The sequence below is a fragment of the Pocillopora damicornis genome, chromosome 13 (assembly GCF_964200805.1).
Source record: "Pocillopora damicornis chromosome 13, jaPocDami1.2, whole genome shotgun sequence".
Lineage (NCBI taxonomy): Eukaryota > Metazoa > Cnidaria > Anthozoa > Scleractinia > Pocilloporidae > Pocillopora > Pocillopora damicornis.
This window is the reverse complement of record NC_142682.1, coordinates 7,421,157-7,441,489: the sequence shown is the minus strand read 5'-3', so window position 1 is coordinate 7,441,489 and position 20,333 is coordinate 7,421,157. Positions and strand designations below refer to the sequence as shown.

Below are 20,333 nucleotides of genomic sequence, written 5' to 3'. Positions count from 1 at the left end.
AAAATTACAAATCATCAATGTAGAGGGCGATGATAGGAAACACCTTAATGATTATCATAAGCATTTGAATTTCACAAAAAAGATGGTAAATGGAGATAAAATGGTAAACCCAACAGTAATAAGAAACAACTCGATTGACATATGTTTTAAGCTGAGCTGGAAAAAAAAGCTAGGTAAAGAAGAATCTTTTCAAGCACCATTTTTTGTTGAAGGTATGTGACCATGATCCTAACTAAAAACCTCTATAACCAAATTACCTAATGGCTTAATTGTCTCTACTCCACATTGTGTAACGCTTTTAGGTGCTTTTTTGAATTTGAAACTTTTCTTTGCCTCATCAGGTAAATTCCTCTACTTCAAAACAGATCGCGCTGAATTAATTAGTAGAACCTTGATAACAAAAGAGCTAACCCAAGCAAAGGAATGGCGGTGCTTAACATTTTGGTATTTCATTGGCGAGGAGAAGAGGACGCATACCAATGAGAAAGTGGTGGAACTCAACGTTTCTGCTCTTCACCCTGATAATAGCAGTAATGTCACTACTCTGTGGTCCACTTCTTATCGTACAAACCGGTGGACGTATGTGCAGCTGCCTCTTCACCACAGGGAGAGTCCCTTTAAGGTAAACATAGAGAAGTACAAAAATTTATTACCACAATTAAGTCAAGCAAATCAGCGGAAATCACAGGGCTTTAAAATGATTGTTTTATTGTTTGCAGTTTAATTAGATTTGAGCGCTTTGAGGACAAACCATTAAAATTCCATATATAGCTGTTACGTAAAATTCTCTTGATAATAACTTCGAAATTGTGATACTCTGATCTTTATTAATTGGTCACGCAATTAGAGTTGCCATGCTTGTAGTTATTTACCTCATCAGAAGCCTATTGACCGTAGTTTTGGTAAACTGATAGAACAGCTTGGACTGACATATCCACCTTAATCTTGGCCGTAATTCAACTGCATTCGAAATTTGTTCGCAAAGTTTTCCTTCTCGAAAAGTAACTCAAGGTCAAATAAGGTTAGCATCTCAAATACCGTTTTTCTTGGTCCTTGTTTTAATAGCAGGTCTTGTTTAGAGGAACCCTAGATTCCGCCGAGGTTGTATTCCTGGGCATTGATGACATATCTTTTTCCAAAGAGAAGTGTAACGCTATTCCGAACGATGAGGGGAAAGGTATGTCTTGTTTCGCTTTGTTTTGTAAGTTGGCTAAAACATTCGTTTACCACAGTAGGAAAGAGTAAACCGGTTCCTAAGTTGTCTCGCGAATGCTCTTTCGGGACCAGCAATGTTGCAAAAATCCGTCTATCTGCCCAATTGGGTGCTTAACAATCTTCATTTCCAAGGAGCCTCTGGTTTTTTGCATAGGTGGCAACAATAACCAACGCAACGTTGTGATGTTTTGATGGAAATTTAGCGTCAGGTTTACGAATCAGTTAATCTTCGCCCTTTACGACGAAAGTATTTGATTCCAGCTTTAGGAAAGTGTCTGAAAGAAAGTTGACTCAATATTCCCCTATTATTATTATTAATATTGAGTGATTAAACATAAGCAGGACACAATCTCTAATTTTCAATTCATGGGTCAAAATAAATTTTTAGAAATATAGCTGGCTTACTATTCGAGGAGGCTGGTATCAAAATGAAAACGTAAGGGCGCTTTTTTCGAAGATTTTAAATTGCAAACCCTTGGTTTTTATTCTCTTAGCTTTTTCGATTAACACGAGAAGAAAATTGATCACTTAAGGTTTGAAAAATTGTATGAGTTCAAGTCTTCTGTCATTCGTTATTTATTTTGTGAAGTGGTATCATTGCCCATCTGTTGTCGATATCTTGTTCTTGGCATAGAGTAGTCACTTATTTTTCTATCTTCTTCAGACATATGCACCTGGGTAACCGGCTACCACACCTGCTGTAGATTCCCTTTTGTCTATGAGAATACTTTGTATCACTCCTGCACAGGAGACGATAACGACAGACAGTGGTGTTATTTTGGAGACGATGAGTTTGATGTTGGTGGCTGTGATGGCAAGATTTAATCTTTGTCTCATATTTTTATGGCTCAGAGCCAAAGGAAGATTTCTTATTCTTGGCGCGCGTACCTTCACGTTATACTAAACCAAATAAAAACTAGTGGATCTCTTGGCCTTGAGTCACCATCACCATATTTGGATGAAGTTTAAGAATAAAAAAAATCCAAATAATTTTTAGAACCTTTAGGAAACGCTCACAAGTAGGTGTGTCGAAAAAACATTCTGAACTTTTTCACCGAATGTGTTACTGAGACATCTCTGAGGTAAAAGTAAACGACGACAGTTATGCAGCCAAAAAAATCAAACGCTCCAGAGCCTACCATAATCAGTGCCAACAGAGATGATGATCCAAGTTTTTACGAAACTGTTAAATCACTGAAGCCCAGTTGAAGGACTAACAAAAAAATGAAAATGATTAGTGGTACACCACTCCCCAAAATGAGGACAAGTGTCAAAAATAGTAAATGGCGTTCGAATGTGCTAATTCCTTTTTTCCACTACTGTCAATGTAGTGTTCAGAACTGCGATGATCACTCTCGTCTTTATTTATCAATCTGCAGTTACAATATATCATATTCATATATTCGCAGTCGTTCATTCATCAATTATGACTAACTCCAAGTTGGCGTATTAGCTTATTTGGTAAGGCACCGGTATCGAAGAGGTCATTATTCATTATTTCATTTTCTAGATAAATGTCTTTGGACAACAGAAAGTGGAAAATGCTGTTCTTTTCCGTTTGAATATAAAAACAGAATCTATTCTTCCTGTATTACGACACCTGACAAGCCAAGACCATGGTGCGCTACAGAATTGTTCTACGATTTTAATGGCTTACACTGGGACTTCTGCAAAGGTAATTTTTGATATTTGGCCGACAATTTGTAGTTATTGTCCTTTAAAAGAAACGAGCCTTAAAAGAGCACTGCGACATCATGCGTTCTGGGTCTCATTTTGGCAGAGAGGGGCACCTTTTTTTAGTTTAAAATGCTGCAGAATATTTCATGAACGTGTGGTGGTGGTTATGCCGCTTTCATATAAATTGAACCATTTCATTTTATGACATATTGCCGGCGCAAGTCTTACCTATTTCCTAAGAGGATGGTATGGTAAAAATCCTTATGTCCTACACGGCCGTGCATCAATAACATGACTTGAACAGTTTCACTTCGGCTGCAAGTTCCCGTCGAGTTTAGCCGCGTTATAAGAGAATTGCTTCATGCTTTTAGCTGTGCGTATATCGAGTTATGGATGCATTCAGGAAGCCATAGATGCTTGCGCTTCTTTCGTGCTCTCCGAACTTTCCTCCATATACACACGCCAGGCATGAACCAATTCTTTGATACAAATTAGGTAAATAGGTTCCATTTATATTGATTATCCTAATACGCTCAATGTAAGCCTTTACAAAATTTGGCTCTTCTTACAGATTACTGTAGTCTTGGTCGAGAACTGTGTCTGTGGAAAGTTGATGATGGCTACATAACATGGGAAAATGTCAGTCGTGAAGAAACTGCGAATTGGAACAAAAAAGTCAAATCAGCATTGAATGCCGATCATAAAGCATTTGAAGGTACGATAATGAAAATGTGCAAAGGTTATTTGACATCCCATTTTCTACTATGCTCAGTTCGTTAAACAGTGTACCCTTATTTATAACAGTGAGAATAGACCGTATTGTCTTTCAAAATGATTAAGCTTTGTGCTGTAACACTCGGTGTCACACAGTTTGCCTAGATACAGTGCGAGATTCAGAACTGAGTTCACTTTTGGACCAGATCCTTAGTCTAGGCAGGACGGAATAATTCAGGGACAAGGCCTCTTTACTTACCTTGCCCCCAGATCCCTTTGTATTCGGTCGCTCCGACCTTCGCCCCATTCCCGAGCTTAACCTGTTCCTAGATTCAACTAAATTTGGGAAAGGACCTTTCTATCTTTACAACTTTACATTTTGACTTTGTACGCAGTGACCCCTAGAGAGAAAGACGAATTCATAGTTATCCTACCATTAGCCGAGTTTGGAAATATTTCAGTTCCAATTGCACTTGAAAATGATCTGAAAGCTGTAACTGTCTGCGTTTGGCTCCAAACAAACCAATCCGTTGTGGACATAACATACTGGACAAAATTGGCGGATTGTCCTGAAGAATCAGCTCTTGGAATAAATCTCAATAGCACCATCACAGTTACTGTCTTGGAAGAGGAATGGTGAGTAGTACTTGATACTTAAAAATAATGAACCGAAATTTCGAGCCAGTAGATTACTGGATACTGGAATATTGCCGTTTTACTGGAATTTTATTTAGCACTCTGCGCCGTAAATGCTCTAAGTGAGGCGATTAGTTAGTTTGGGGGTAGATCTTGTTCGGTCAGGTTGTGGTTTATTTGGTTAAATTAATTTGGCAAAGAGAATAGACAGTTTTCAGCTTTTGACTGCAGGAAAGTCCCGTCATTTGTTGCTGATCAAGAGTGGCATCATGTTTGTCTGACCTGGTCTTCATTTGGTGGATTCCTCAAAGTTTTTGTCGACGGACTGAAACTTGTCAGCACGTCTGATTCTAGTATCGACACTCTAGACATCAGAGGTATTATTATAAAGCAAATATGAATTTCTTTAAAAGTATCCTACATCGTACCTCGATATCGCGTAAAAATGCTTAAGTGAACGATGGAAAAATAATCTTGCCTCTAATCCTGAACGATGAACTAATTCTTATCCAGAACTTTAACTTATTCTTATGCTTTCCAACATTTCACGATAACCAAATCCTCTGTGGTAATCAATGTATATATGGTTGAAAGGATAACCAAAAGCTAATCAATAATTCGTTTCACGTTATAATTGCAATTTGATGGACACCCCCAAACATCCGTTCAAAACACTGCATCGTGTGCTCTGCTGATAAGGATAATTAAATTACTCATTAATCATCAGGAAGAGGTCGCCTTACTGTCAATTGCACCGATGTTAAAAATTCAGCAAAAGTAGACGCCTGCGGTCGTACAAGTGATCTTAACTTATGGGAAGGTGCACTCGATGAGGAAGAAATTCAACGAATGTCTTTAGGGTGTGGAATGAGAGACGGTGATCTCATGGCTTGGAGGAGCATGATTAGTGGAGTCATAGGAGACGCCCATGTTCATTACGATACTTCCGCATGTCGAGACGTGACTGGTAAGTGAATGCACCCACCCATGTAGTATATTTTAGGAAGTTAAACCAAACAGTGGCGTCTCAAAATAGATTGTTTTCACTTGTCGCCACGGCGCCATTTTGTTTACGAAATTAATATAAAGGCGGTCTTGTGTACGGATCAAGTCAGTCCTAAGGAATTTTATCTCTTTTACACCTTTTTAACCAATGCATTAACATAGCTGCTCAACACGGGATCGAAACTTTGTAATTACCTGGAGGTGATAAAATTTCTTCGCCCATTGACCTGTTATACAAATACTTTTTTCGGTGAAGCCCCTTTCCGTTATTGGTTTTTTTGTTTCGGCTTCTTTGACCACTAACTTAAAATCAAGGGCCGCTTTTTCTAAACAAAGCCCAGGTTTGACTCTGATGTTGGGCATTACATGGATATAGAGGTTTTTAGTGACTGGTTTGTTTGAAGTATGCAAATATAGTTATCTAGAAGTATTCCTCTCACCATTCAAAAACCATTAACGTCATGATAGAACTTTCGGCAAAAGAAAAGATCACTGAGAAGCAGTTTGACTAAACAATGGTAAAGTTTACGTTAATAACCCACAGCATGTTTCATCACAGGTGATCGCCTTGCGGCGTATTCTCTTTCAAGTAACATTACAACAGAGCAAGCACGCGTATGGAGCCCATGGTATAACAGATCAGCTGATGGTTATGGTAGATGCCTGAAGTTCCGATACATGATTCTTGGAGTAGGAAATAACAACTTACGGCTTTACCAAATAATGGGGAACAACTCAAAGGAAAATCCAATCTGGCAAGGTGACTCAACAAGGGACGACACCTGGCAGTATGGTCAAGTGTCAGTTACAGGGATCACAGAACACCAAGTAAGATATTTTTTAAATGTTATAAAAATAACTAGGGAATAATTAGTAGTTACTACTAACTGTGAATAAAATTGAATATTTACAGAAATAATTATTCATATGATAATTATGAAGTTTTAGTTATTTTTCTGACCTATGAAATGATTGAAGGTTACTTGGTTGTTCAAAGCTGGTTTAAGGGTTAGTGTGCTTTCTGATCTCAGATCTGAAAGCCTCAAAGGAAACTTTATTATTTTTAAAACATAGAAGTTAAGAAACCTGGATTAAAATTTAACCTTAGCTCAGCGCTAATCGGCCCCTGAACAATTTGTCACCGGTGTAAAAAGTTCTGGGGGCAAAGGGATCTTGTTAAATGACAAAAATGAATTTGCATGAAAGGCATTGCAGTATCCTCTTAACAATGCGATAAACTAGACATAACTTAGCCGCAGGTAAGTTTTTGCCACAGCAAGCAAACAAGCAAACAAACAAACAAGCGAATCAAAAGCTTGTAGATGCAAAAATTTTATTTCGAATGGTCACAATTTGCCTCCCATTCTTACTCGGAGTTTTTGATAAGGGGAATAGAGAGACTTCATGTTCGACTTACTTTCATATAATAGTGCGGCTATGTCACAACTACGTCAAGTAAATCAGCCCTGGAATACAATTACATTCTCCATTTCACTTTACCTCTCACCGGCGGAAGCGAATCTAGTGCACTTCCGTGTTCTTTTGTTGCAGCTCATTTTTGAAGGAAACCTGGAGGACCAAACAGGGTTTATTTCAATAGGAGCACTTTACTTCATCAATGGTTATTGTTCCCCAGAGCCAGAAGCAGCTGCAAGAAGAGGTAAAGAGCAAAAAATACGTGAATTAATTACCAACCGTGTGGTCGAGATGGCTGGATATTGGCGGAGTTCATATTTGGGGTTTTTAATGGTAGAGACAAAGTCAAGGTCCATATAAAGGCAAAGGAAGATGGATGCTACTTTCCGGCCACCCTGACCAAATGACCTTGGTCAATAAAGGATTCATGATATACCTAAAATATTTCGTTTCAATCAGAATCAAGAATGATTTGTCAATTTTGAAGCGCTGGGAAATTCATCTCACATCGTGTTTTAAGAATTTTCCTGTTTCATGGCGCAACAATAAACTCAGAGAACTCATTTATGTTTACTCTCTTTTCACTGTCTCATGCCACTTTTTGCGACATTTTCAAAAACACTATGATTTTTGTAAGTCTGCGCGACGCAATTTTTTTGCTTGCTCTGGATCAAAGCGGGCAATCCCTAGTAGGCGAGATGGGCCAATCTTTCTGCTCGAGTGACCAATCAGAATGCAGAATTTGCTTCATCTTTTCCGAGGGTGCTGCCAACCATAACATAATATTGTTATACTGAAATAGATATGGATAAGATTTTGTGTTGACAACCAACCATAGGATCTTTCTTACTGCAGTTACTAAGCCATTCACCTCGGACTTTCTACTTCTCTGACAATTGCATCTTCCGACGCCAACTCTTTCAAAAACAAATGCCATTGAACTATAACATTACTGTACTAAACCTTTTATGAAATTATTCATCTTCAGCATGCAGGGAGCTCTTCACGGACAAAACTGGTGTTATAACGTCACCCTACTACCCGGGATATTACGCAAATAACAGTTGGTGTGAATGGCTCGTCACCGCTGCGATTGGTCACGTGATCAGACTTGAATTTTTTTACTTTCAGCTGGAAGCAACTGGACCTCAATGTTTAAGTGATTATGTTGAAGTATTTGACGGAAATTCGACAAATTCTACTTCGCTTGGCAGATTTTGTGGTCATACGCACCCTGCAATGTTGGAATCTTCGTCGAATAATTTGCTCATCGTGTTTAAATCTGATAACAAGGGGATGCGTACGGGTTTCAAAGCTTACTACGACATGAGGAAAGGTGAAGTACTTTTTGTCTTCTGAAAACTTTTACTTGAAGAAATTTCTCTTTTTTTGCGATATAATTTTTCCACGTTTCTGTTTCATGCAAAAAAAAATCGTGGTTTTGGCCCAGCCTTACTTCACCATCGCGACTTACCGCCTTGAAATAATTCGTCATATGACTCAATGTAGTTCGACCCTCAAAATGTGTGCAGTCGATGAATGTGCAGACATCGAAGAAATGCCAACAATACAACGACATAGCATATACATTTTTTTTGCAAGAGTTAATTACTTCATTATGATAATCCTCCCAATTTGCTTTTCAGATGAGAGGGATAAATGTAAAATGAAACCAGGTAATAACATCTTTGGTTGTCCACCATAGCCTCATCTACTAGTCCCAAAACATTGTAAACTTAAAAGATATTTCCGAGTTCGTTTTCATAGCTCGTCCACCAATAAGGCAGATTCACGGCTGAAGTCGATTTGGAAGCATTTAGTCGCCGAAAAAAATAAGGATATCCAGGCATTATATCGATTAGTGAAGAAAGGAGAATTTGAATCGGCAAATGGAGAGATATCAGTAAATAGTTCAATAAGTTCCAATTTCTGTGGCCCACAACCTCTTTTATTTTACTTTATGCAACTATTGTCACATGCAGAAAATTTTCAATTTGAGATTTATAACGACTAGAAAACGTGAAAAGTACTGTTGATTTATCTTAGTACACATTGTTTGCGTAGATTGTCCAGTGGGTTGCACGTGTTACATTACAAAAGGACCACCGTCACAGTACGTGTTGGAAGGGGCAGAATACATGGAAAGTATACCATGGAATTTATCAAGTCTTACGACAGTGCTGTAAGTCAAGTAATTAAGTTATTTAATTGTTTTTCGTTTTTATAAAAAGCACGAAAGCTCAGAGGAATTCTTACTAAGGTCTAGTATAAAATGTGTTTGATATTCCTTAGCTGAAACCACCTAAAAAAGCTGCAAACAATTGGTAGAACATACCCCTTATCAAATGATTCGATTCGCAGATCACAGCCCGCATCGATCATTTGCTCTCAAAGTTGTTCGAACGAATTTTGTGACCATTCAAAGGCAGTGCAAACGTCTTGAAGCCTTGCTGTTTAGCTCTTTATACTTGTAGCCTTTGGCTACCTACGTTATATACCACCCAAAGAAGCTCATATAGATTTTCTATAATTTGAACACTTATTTTTGTTTTGCTGGTAAAGCTCTATTTCTTCGTGTGACAAGCATGTAGAGCCATTCCTCCCTAGTGGATTATTTTTAGGTTTCCTGTAAGTAATAACTAGTATTTGAAAAAATTGATTTAACCTATATTACACATTTTTTAAAACGAGATTTATCTGGAGGATTCTACATGATGATGCGCGGATGCAATCAACACGCAAAGATAAATTCGTATCCGCAAGCAGACTAGCAGTGTACTTGTAAACATACAGAAATCAATGAGCTTTCACCGACAATCTCTCAGCACATTTTAAAAATCCCAATGCTAGGATCAACTTCACCGGACAGGCTACGGAGCCGGGTCGCTTCAAAATGCCTGGCCAATTTTCGGAGCAGTCATGGAGTAGAAGGAGAATTAGATTAAATCTTGTAGAATGACTGCTCCCACAATCTTGCAGTTGATAAGTAGACAATTTTAGAGTACAAAGGGTTTTGGTTCGTCCACAAAAAAACGAGGTGTGCCCTGTAAATTCCTTCTATTGCTTATTTACATCATGAGTATTCTTTGCCTTTCTTGTTTACCGCTTTCAATAAGGATAAGAACAAGTGGCTCATGGTTTCATGAGGCAACACATTCTCACGAGTTCTTTATGCAAATTGAAGAACAGTAAAAGCAGGCAAGAATTATAGTTGTTGGAAACTAATTTTGAGTGTCCTGAATTTCTGAAATCTTTTCATTTCAGCATCCGTCATGAAATAATACAAGCTATCGTTACCAAATGTGGTAAAATTTCCGCTCAGCCCCATCCTACATTATGCATTCAGTTCTTGAACAGAGAAAACAATACATTCCCATTGGGAGAACAGATTTGTTTTACAATAGTACGGAGCTGTGCGGAAACTCTACCCCAAATGTTTACAATACAAATCAAAAAGGAGGGAATGTAACCTTAGTATTGCTGGTAAAGTTTAAAAGCCTTTTTTTCATAAGCAAATACGCCGAGTTGATAAACCTAGATAACACATCGCTATCTTTACATGTGAAAATATAAATAGTGGGTTCTCTCTGCACGGTAAAGATCTTTAATCACACACAACTTGATGTGACATATATAGATGACCACTAAAGAAAAATTATAACCAGGGCGTAATGCGTTTTTGATCCAAATTACGAATACTATGTTTTCAAAAATCTCGTGCGACAGGCAATATACATATATTCACCTAAGGCGACCAAATGCTGTAATTGCTGTTTTGTTAACCAAATTTTTTTTCTTCCACTGGCTTGAAATATTGCAATACATGTAAACCTTTCTAATGTTTCGTTTTTGTCTATTTTGGAATTTACACATGTGAACGGATTTTCTTTAGGTGCATCAGTGAGTATTTCATAAGGAATTTCCCTTCTCACTTTTTGGGGCTGAATTTCAAGCGTACAGATCATAAGACGTCTTTTGATTGATTCATATTTTAATTATGCATGCGGGAAGATTGAAATCTGTCACCTTATGCCTGGCTTCTTTCCAGTGGTAGTTGCTTCCCGACGACTACACATTCATCAATTTTGAGGAACGGAAGAAGGTTTTGCTTCAGTGCAGTGTTTTCAAACGTTTATAAAAAGAATCTGTTGATAACAAAGGAAAGTCTCTAATGTGACAGAGGTTCCTTTTTTTTTCTCTGAGATGCAAAACCATTTAAATAGTAGTGTAATGGTCGGTAAAAAAATTGACATATGTCAGCATTAATGCCCTGAAATTACATATACGGGTTTGAAATAAATGGAGATTACAGGAAAATATGTAAGAGTTATCGAATCGCCGATCTTTAATATTTAGAAAAGAGGTGATGAATCGAAGAAATTGTTTTGTCTCATTTCAGCAGCGTCGGAGTAGATAAAATTATCCCTTTTTTTACTAATAGCGAGGGTAGTTCATTTATGGAAGGCAAGAAGATCGTCTATGGAAAGCAAAAAGAAGTAAGATTGAAATGTAGATTCCGAGCTTTAAAAGCTCGAGATGAAACGGAAAAAAAAAATAACAGTACAAAAGAAAAAGTAAATTTCAAACTTGAAAAGGCACTGTCCTTGGAAACTTGACCCTCATTTTTAGTTTTTTTCACTGCTTAGTTTCAGAGACACCCTAGGTTTTTTTGCTGCAGCGATAGCCATAATTGCGAATACGTAAAATTTCGTTGGTAATCAAAAACATGTCACAGAAGTTGTCAAGATGCAATAGGAATAAAAATATGATTACATATCTCGTGACCCGGGCGTTTAAAAGCCTTTCACATTTACATGCAATGAAATTAAGAAAGTAGGATGTTATAATCTGTACTGTACGTATGCTTTCTATACTTTTTTGACAAAGTTTACGATAGATGTCTATTACCGTAGTCGTGCTTCAAATTGGCTGTACTGTTGATGATTTAGGGACGGGCAGATGAACTGGTAGCATGACTGTTTAATTTATGAATGAAATGGAAAGTGGGCGAGAATTCTGCGTTACAATGAGTTGAGAGAATGAGTTGAGAGATCATAGTTGTCGGGTGAATCCATTAAGACGTTTTAACACGACAGGGATGAATTCCTCTTTGTCAGAGTAGCTCATCACTCTAGTTTTTGATGTAGGTTTTCCTGCAGAAGTAACTCAATAGCAAGATGGACTTGAAACAAATATCCATTTCAAAGTTTACCGGTATTTTATAGGAAAATTGACTTCAAGAAATTCATGTGAAACTCGATAATTGTTTCGGCGAAACAAAAGCTTTTTACTTTCCTTCACTCAGATATATTCTATGAGAGCCAAAAAGCCAAGTTTTCCACTATCTGTCTTAATTAAACGGGATCGAGCAGTTTCTTGTTTTTATCAGAGACAGGAAATGTCCTCTATCCATGTAAGCGATTGGCTAATAAATGCATTCGGTAAATATAATCTGACAATTTCAGCAATCGAACTATTTATGTACATACATTTCCAACTTTTCATTTTCTCTAACAAAACAGCTCAATTACTGACACTCTTTAAGAGGTAACATCGGTCAATTGATGCTGGCCAACCAACTTGAAATACAAACAGGTTCAGCAAATTTTCTACAATGGAGTCCTTCGACAAGAACATTTCACATCCAAGGTATGTTGCTCCAAATATTACCAATTCGACTTGTGTTGCGGGTGATTCTACTGTAGAAATGGTGGCCAAGGCCTCAGCTTACTCCACCATTCTGGTTTTCTCCTTGGTTGGAAATGCAATCCTCATCCTGTCTATTGCAAAGAACAAGCAATCCCGAAAGTCAATCCACTATCTCGTTTTCAACATGGCTGTGTCGGACTTATTCAACCCATTCACTCTCATTCCCATCCGTCTCGTTCAGATCATCTCAGGATCAGTCTCCTGGAAGGTCGTCAGACCGTGGCTGCTGGGAAGCATATTATGCAAACTTTCCTACTTTCTTATAGATGTGTCGCTGGTCGTTTCCATTGAAAGCCTTTTATTGATATCGGTAGACAGGTTCATTGCTGTACTTTTCCCACTTAAAGCTAAGCTCATCTCTTCAAAAGTGCGCCTTGTTGGCGTTTTATGCACATGGATTGTCGCCATCATGGTCCACGCGCCCTATTTCTATGCGTACAAACTTACTCCAGAGGGTAATGAAGTTGTTTGTAGGCTTAACTGGGGACCGGCATTTGTCCACAAGCAAACACACAAGAGATTTGTCACGGCGACTTTCATCACTTTCGTCCTCGTTCCTATTGGAGTCATGGTTATCATGTATGGCACGATAGCATGGAGGCTGAAGAGAAGCAACACGAAACAAAAACAGCAATTGGGTTGTAGACACAAATCGCGTGATGAACAACACAAGAAAATTGTCCGAATGTCGGTGGCTATAATAGTTGCTTTCAGTTTTTGCACGATTCCACTTTCTGTTTACCTTTTCGCTCAAATTGTCCTATGGGATAAGGGATTGCCTCCCGTCTGTGCATTTCAAACGGTGATTCTATTTGTGGTCAAATTTTTGTTACATTCGTGGAGCGCTGTAAATCCTTGTGTTTGTCTCATCTTCAACAGTAAGTACAGGAGTGGCTCAAGACAAATTCCGTCATTTCTCAACAGTCAAAGGATACCTGCCAGTGAGCGGAGTATTCGCTTGGAAACGAAAAATCACACCATTAACAAACGATTGTCTAACTAAAGCTGAGATAATTTGCTTTTATCGACCGACTTAGTACTGTAAATCGGTCCCCGCTGACGTTTTGGGCGTTTGCCCTTCGCTATTCGCTCTGACAGAGGGTTAACGCTTGAAAAGCCAGCTTCACGAACTCTTTATGGTGGCCAGTTTACATTGTCAACTCGACCAGCTGATAAACCAAATTGATAAGTAGTACCCGTCAAAGGTGCAGCTCAACTGTTTTTCTAAGGTTAACCACTTTATAAATAAAGCTTAGCTTATTTATATTCTATAACTCATTACAAACGTGGAACATTTTGCTGTCTATTAAAGTTTTTGAAGGAAGAAAACAAAACAGGTGTATGAATCGATTAACAGGTAAATCAAATAAGATGAAAAAGGGAAGGGAAAATGAAAAAGAAATATAAATAATAACTTTTGCATGTGTAGATTTCATTTAGTTAATTGTTCGCGGTGTTTAAATAATTTATTCGCATGTCACTTCTGTCAAGAGGCTTAGTTTGAATATGAACAGGTATGAGTGCCGCACAGGAAATTTGAGCGAGAAAATGCAGTACTTGTAGGGTAAAATCAATATTTAATGGGCGGAATGTGTCCTCTTTTATTTTTATTCAAAGAAACATCTGTGACAATGCAGCGTCACATTTTTTACTTTTAATAAAAGCTTAAGAAAAACGAAGAACCAGATGGACGCAAACGAAGCACCTAAAGTGGATAAGATAGGCCGTACCTGCTTGTATCCATCTCTTCATTGATAGAGCAACGAAAAACAAGACGAAAAGGCTGGAAATAATACCTTTGGACTAGTAATAGGTATTAAGCTTGAGAAAGCTATGAGGCAGAATAACCAAAGATGTATAACGTTTGCTACGAGTGTAGAAGAATCAAAATGTTCCACTCACTCATAAGACATCTCTTCTGTCTCCGCGAGATGATTCCCTTTTTTTTCATTCAGAAAAATATACAGTTCGTTCAAATTGGAAAGTTCTCACGTCTTTAAGGTCATCTTCGAGATACGTAAATTAAAGCTTCTGCTTTTAAACGAACGAAACCTGTGATTTAAAAATGATTTTTAATTGTTCTGTAAATATAGCTCATTTAACAAGAAAAGTCTTACACTTGGCCTTATTTTCGATATGAGCTGCGTCGTGAGAACTCTGAAAAGGTCCATTTGACCCCATTAACGGAACTTCATTTGCCGTATTTTTTTTTTACAGCGCACTTATTTCTAAGCATGAAGTCTGTTCTGTTTCGTCGACTTAAACGCTAATTGTTAATATGTCTTCAATCTGCTGGATAATTGGTTGACACGTTTTTCAATCGAACTTTCAAAATTTCTTATAGCACAGTTTTTGTACCACGCCATAGTTATCTCAGTAGATAACGGATGGCTTGGAAAATTTCATTACTTATTTTGAAGACATTGGTAAATATAAAAAACTGGCAAATATAATTCAATTAAAGAACTACTCAAATTCACGTTTGTTCATTACTACGAAAGATCCTTTAAATTGTAAGTGTGATAAACTCCTTTTGGTAAGTTATATGGAGGGCGTTTCCCCGGAGATTGGTCCTTCACATGGTGACCACGAATTGTCTTTCCAAACGTTCTCAACGACCGTACCCGCCATAAAACCTTGAGTAAAATGAGGTGATATATATTCCTTACTCTCTTCCAGTTTATTTGCTGGCAGCAAAATCACTCGCCTAAGGAACAGAGACTTTTACTCTCTGTCATCTCTTACCTACATGTAAGTCAACAGAGTTTGCTTTGAATCTTTTTTAAAGTTTTAACAACCATCGAGAAGATTCTTCTTCGTATGAGACGCATCACAAAGTGTCTTCATTAATAAAATGCAACCGAATCTCTCTTAATTATGCCAAATAGGAAGTATATAAAGAGATATAAGGATATAAAGGGATGTGAAGTACGCATCAATCAACTATCTCTCTCTTTTGTTTCAGGGATTTAAGCCACAACAAAGTTTTTCAAATGGAACCTAGAACATTTGAAAGTTTAAAATCTCTGGAAACGTTGTAAGTTGCTCAGAAATTATCCTATAATCGTAACTTGTGGAATTGCTTGACCGTGAAGAGTAGTATAGTCACGTCTGTCGGTTCTTCAAGACTGAAGATCAAACTCCGAAATATATTTAACTACTCAGAAAATATGTATAAGCGATGGGAAAGGATTCACAAAATTGTTAGTCATGCACAATTCCATTTGCTTAAGATGTAGTGTCAGTATTGGGAGAAAAGTTAACAATAAAATTGAAAGCTAACAACGGACACTGGGATCCCCAATGATTTGCTAGTATCACGTGAGTTCTTGCTTCCGGACTTATTCGTTGTAGTTGTAATCTAGCCTCCCCGTCCTTCCTACTTCCTACTGGGTGAGTCAGCTTTCAGGGAGTAGGCAGTTATTAAGTTTACATTCAGTGAACTTATTCCCGTGCGTTTAATAAGTTTGTAATAAATTTTTGTTGTAATGTAGATCATTCATACTACATAAATATACCTTAGCGAAAGTACACCAGAAAAACCCTCCGGTACAGCTCTTATACAGAATCCGTTTACATAGAGTGATAAATGGAAAGTTTGGAGACGAAAGCTAATCACTTAAAACGTAGAGGACATAGAGTTCTCTGGTGAAGTCCAGACGAACCTGAATAACTTTTTCTTTTGCTTGCATCATGACATAGGAGGCTCAACAATAATTTCTTGAGGCAACTTAACAGTGACGTCTTTGGTGAAACAACTAAGCTTCAATACTTGTAAGTATATAATGTGACAATGCTGAAACATAACTTGAACTTTTCATTGAAATGGAAAATAATGATAAAAAGTGTTATAGAAGACAAATTACATCAATTAAATACTCAGACAACTCTACCGATTGGTTTACATACTTACAAAAGCATAAATTGACTGACGGTGATTCGCTCTCAATGTGGGATGCACAATTTAATTGTCAGCCAATCAAATACATATTCGGCAGAGATGCCTAAGCTCTGGCCTATTTTAAGAGAGTGCAACGTAAAATTAAAAATACAAAAACGGTTTCTTTTTTGTGTCTTGCAGAGATATTGGTGAAAACCTTCTTGTTGACCTTCAAGAAGGCGTTTTCGACAATTTGACAGACTTACGAATCTTGTAAGTGGCGTGAAAAAAGTTTCTTATTAAAATGAAATGAATCTCTGTTTCACTTTTTGTGAAAATTTCTATTTTCATTTTATTTTTTAGAAGCCTGCGATCTAACAGTATTCGTCATATTAAGAGGGATGTATTTAAACGCACAACACGCTTAACTCATCTGTAAGTAAGCGATCCTCTCAACTTCCTTTCTCAACTTTTCTAGAGGGAGGAAAACCGTAGAACCTGGGAAAAAGTCTTAGTAACTAAGACAAGAACCAAAAACTAGCCTGCGCGCTAGCTTGCGTATAGACGTCTCAAATGTTGGAGAAAAGTTGGCTCACCTACAGGGAGAAGCTCCATGTGTGTGGCGGCTGTCAAGCACCTTCACGCATAGTTTCGAAATCAGTAATCACTTGTTTATGATTTATTCTCTTTTCAGTAAAGAAAGTTTTTGTGAACAGATCTTTTCTTGCCATACGTAATATAATCAGAGTTATGTGGTGAATTTTCAGTCGTTGCCCTATGATGTAGATCACCACGTTTCGATTGCACACTGCCAGCCTTTTGCAGCCGACATGTTGTGATCCATTTTTGACGTGACTCAATCGTAAGACTAACAACTTTACTCGCCATGATAACAAACCACAACCTCTCTTATAAACCTATTATGACCGTTGCCTTTTGCTTTGCAGAAACGACATACAATATAACTAAATATTTGGTGATTTCGTGTTCATTTACTTCTTTCCCTTCCTCCAGGTATCTTGACTACAACCAAATAATTATAATTGACGAGAAAGCGTTTGCGTCTCTCTCACAGCTAAGATACTTGTAAGTTTTCTTTATGTTGCCTGACAGAATTGTTAACCGTAGCTCATATTTGCGAATGGAACTAGTATTCTCTAACGATATTACTGTCATAGCATGCTTCAACTACTATTTCATTTTTCTCTTTAATCTCTGTAAATCAATGTTTACGTTCTTTGGGTTTTAGACATCTGCACAACAACGGATTGAAGCGACTTACCAAAGGCATGTTTACTGGCTTGATCTTACTCACAACACTGTAAGTTCATTGTTTTGTGGTTATGTAAATGTAATTTGTGCTATATCTTAAGAAGTTAGATCGCATAAAATGAAAAAATATCTTTTTGGTTTTGTTCGGTGATCATGGATACCAGGGTCGTGCCAAAGCAAGTAATTTTATTGATGACTTGACCCCCCTTTTTCATAAAGGTAGGGTTTTTAGGGGGAGAATAGTGTTTCTAAGCCTTTTGGAATTTGCAAGCTGTTTTTTCGTCACTCTATGGGAGGATTCGTACGGTTTCTTTGTAAAGATATGCTTAGACAACCACGTGACTAGTTTATAATTTTGCTTAAGGGAATGCTTTCTCCCTCGTAGGTATGACATGGCTCAGGTGGCTTAGTGACTCTTGAACAACCTCTAAGTCCAAATATCTGCTTGTATTAATCTTCTCTAGCTGTTTTATTTCCCTTGCTAATCGGCCGAGAGGAGCTGGTGCTGTATTAAGATAACACCCTTTAGCTGACAAACATGTTTCGACCCAACCGATATTTTCGAGAAAATGTATTGATACACGCGATCACCACACAAAATTCATCATAGGACTGGTTCTTAGCCGTGCAAGATAAATACAGAAATAATTTAAATAGTAAACAAATAAGAGTCACTGGTCTCTTCTGCTGCCCGTTTTACAAAAGATTAATTTTTCGGGAGTGGTGTTAGGATTTTGTCATGCATTATTGATATTATCCAAAGGTCAAAGAAATTGTCGTGCAATGGGTTTTTATTTTAATAAACCTCCTGTTTATAATTGAATAGACATGTTTATGAATTAGAACAACGGCTAATTTCCTCCCTTTAACTTTGACGTTGGATGCAGTCGTCTTCACGAAAACACCATTCTTGAAAGTGAAATTGCGACGGACATCTTCGAAGGCCTGCTTAACCTTAGGATCTTGTAAGTACTACACATTCTGCATTACATGTTAATGCTTATTAGAAATGTCAACCATCTCTATCTGTACTAAGGACAAAAATCTTGTTACACTGAATGAGAAACTTCACTTTACCTGAAACTGATCTCTTGTCTTTTTTGTGACTCTCCTACACTTTTAATCAACTGAAAGTGGATTTGAAATCTAAAACCGAATACAATGACAATGCCGACCCTTTCTACAAACCAGTTACTTTTCCTTTGGTAGATCACTGGACAGCTTCATTGTCTGCTGTTACGCTAAGAAAGCTGCAAAGGACTTGATATGTGATTCTCCCAAAAACGAGTTCTCTAGCTGCGAGGATATGATGAAGAACCCAATCATTAGAGTCTGCCTTTGGATTCTTGGCATTGTAGCGTTAGTCGGCAATCTGTCAGTGATTTTCTGGAGGCTCGTTTATGGCGAAGATAGCAAAGTTCAGTCCTTTCTTTTAAAAAATTTGGCAGTCGCCGACTTCATTATGGGTGTGTACCTCATTATCATAGCTGTACAGGACACTCGCTGGCAGGGAGAGTATTTCGAGCATGACGTGCGGTGGAGAGGTGGCACATTATGTCAAGTGACGGGTGCCTTGTCCATGCTCTCTAGTGAGGTAATTTTTGTAAATTTGCAGCTTTTAGTATGAATCCTTATCCTCGCATGTCATTTTTTAGTCTTAATTAAAATGAAGATTGTGTGAGGTGAAATGACAGTTTACAATATGAAATTTGATAGAACAGAGTGAAAGCACTACACTAAGATCTGGTATAGGCTCTTAGATAGTAGGATGAGGTATGACTGGTTGCGTCATAATTTCCCAAAGTTCTTTACCTTTAAAAAAGGGAAGAGTTTAAGCATAATTCTTTGCTCACGGCAAACAAGTCGAGGGTTTCAAAATAAACATCACTTGAGATCCTAAGAATGAAAGGGACAATAAAACGTAAGGAACATATACTTTGCACTGAAGCATTTCGAATCCCTTCCTCTGCGTTTTAGATATATATTTCGAGAGTTATTATAAGGTTATTATGGTCACATCCGTCGATAAGGACACTATTAGATCTCTGGAAATGTCTTTGATAAAGAGGAGCCATACTGAACGGCCTTGAGATATCACGGTCCAATTATCAGGCTCATAAGTATTTGGGTATAGACGAAAGTAGCCAAAAAGAGCAAAAAGAGGAGAAAAATGACAATTTTACGGCACCGTTTTTTTTTTGTAATTTGATCCTTAGGCCAGCTTTATTGTTTCAAGTTTTCGCAGAGTTAATCAAATCACCAAAATAATAATTAAGCACAGAATCAGACAAGTTTCAATTAAGTATAGTAAAGAGAAAGCGCTCAAAAAAAGAAAAAAGATTTCTGATCTTGAGACCTCTCTAAGGATTTGTGAGGAAAAGTGCAATGAGTCACCAACCTTTGAGAATCAGGAGGAGCTTGAAATGTTGAAAGTGGAATACGATTCTATTTATGAACAGATAGCAAAGGGAGCCATTATTCGATCAAAAGCCACATGGTATGAGAAAGGCGAAAAAAGCAACAAGTGTTTTCTAAATCTGGAAACGCATAAAAAAGCTAAAAGCTCTGTTCGCAAAGTCTTTAACAGTGAAGGTGTGCTAATCACAGACCCTAAAAGAATTCTCCAAGAGATACAAAATTTTTATTCCAATCTTTGTAAACATGATCCCCTTAGACCATCAGAGGAGATGCTAAATTTTTTCTTGAATAACTCTGAAATACCGAAACTCGCTAATAATGAGGCTCGAAACTGTGATGGAAAATTAACAGTTGACGAGTGTTACAAGAGTCTTCAGCTTTTTGAAAGCAA

At 37.6% G+C, this 20,333-nt stretch overlaps 2 protein-coding genes across 4 annotated transcripts in view; both read left to right on the top strand.

The window, feature by feature from the left end:
* Positions 1-20,333, top strand: part of LOC113680827 (uncharacterized) — a 49,580-nt gene that overhangs the window by 23,743 nt on the left and 5,504 nt on the right. For all 3 annotated transcript variants that reach the window (XM_089192291.1, XM_089192292.1, XM_089192290.1), the window contains exons 24-45: positions 342-622; positions 1,066-1,177; positions 1,880-2,029; positions 2,726-2,890; positions 3,464-3,607; positions 4,002-4,242; positions 4,474-4,619; positions 4,970-5,209; positions 5,807-6,075; positions 6,799-6,907; positions 7,652-7,999; positions 8,310-8,339; positions 8,728-8,845; positions 15,052-15,123; positions 15,338-15,409; positions 16,075-16,146; positions 16,454-16,525; positions 16,616-16,687; positions 17,267-17,338; positions 17,502-17,573; positions 18,412-18,489; positions 18,734-19,118. In XM_089192291.1, coding sequence (XP_089048417.1) covers positions 342-622; positions 1,066-1,177; positions 1,880-2,029; positions 2,726-2,890; positions 3,464-3,607; positions 4,002-4,242; positions 4,474-4,619; positions 4,970-5,209; positions 5,807-6,075; positions 6,799-6,907; positions 7,652-7,999; positions 8,310-8,339; positions 8,728-8,845; positions 15,052-15,123; positions 15,338-15,409; positions 16,075-16,146; positions 16,454-16,525; positions 16,616-16,687; positions 17,267-17,338; positions 17,502-17,573; positions 18,412-18,489; positions 18,734-19,118 — 3,320 coding nt within the window. The remainder of the gene's footprint in view (positions 1-341; positions 623-1,065; positions 1,178-1,879; positions 2,030-2,725; positions 2,891-3,463; positions 3,608-4,001; positions 4,243-4,473; positions 4,620-4,969; positions 5,210-5,806; positions 6,076-6,798; positions 6,908-7,651; positions 8,000-8,309; positions 8,340-8,727; positions 8,846-15,051; positions 15,124-15,337; positions 15,410-16,074; positions 16,147-16,453; positions 16,526-16,615; positions 16,688-17,266; positions 17,339-17,501; positions 17,574-18,411; positions 18,490-18,733; positions 19,119-20,333) is intronic.
* Positions 12,173-15,043, top strand: LOC149035274 (neuropeptide FF receptor 2-like). Its single transcript, XM_089192302.1, has one exon. The coding sequence runs from the start codon at positions 12,278-12,280 to the stop codon at positions 13,373-13,375; it is 1,098 nt and encodes a 365-aa protein (XP_089048428.1). The 5' UTR covers positions 12,173-12,277; the 3' UTR covers positions 13,376-15,043.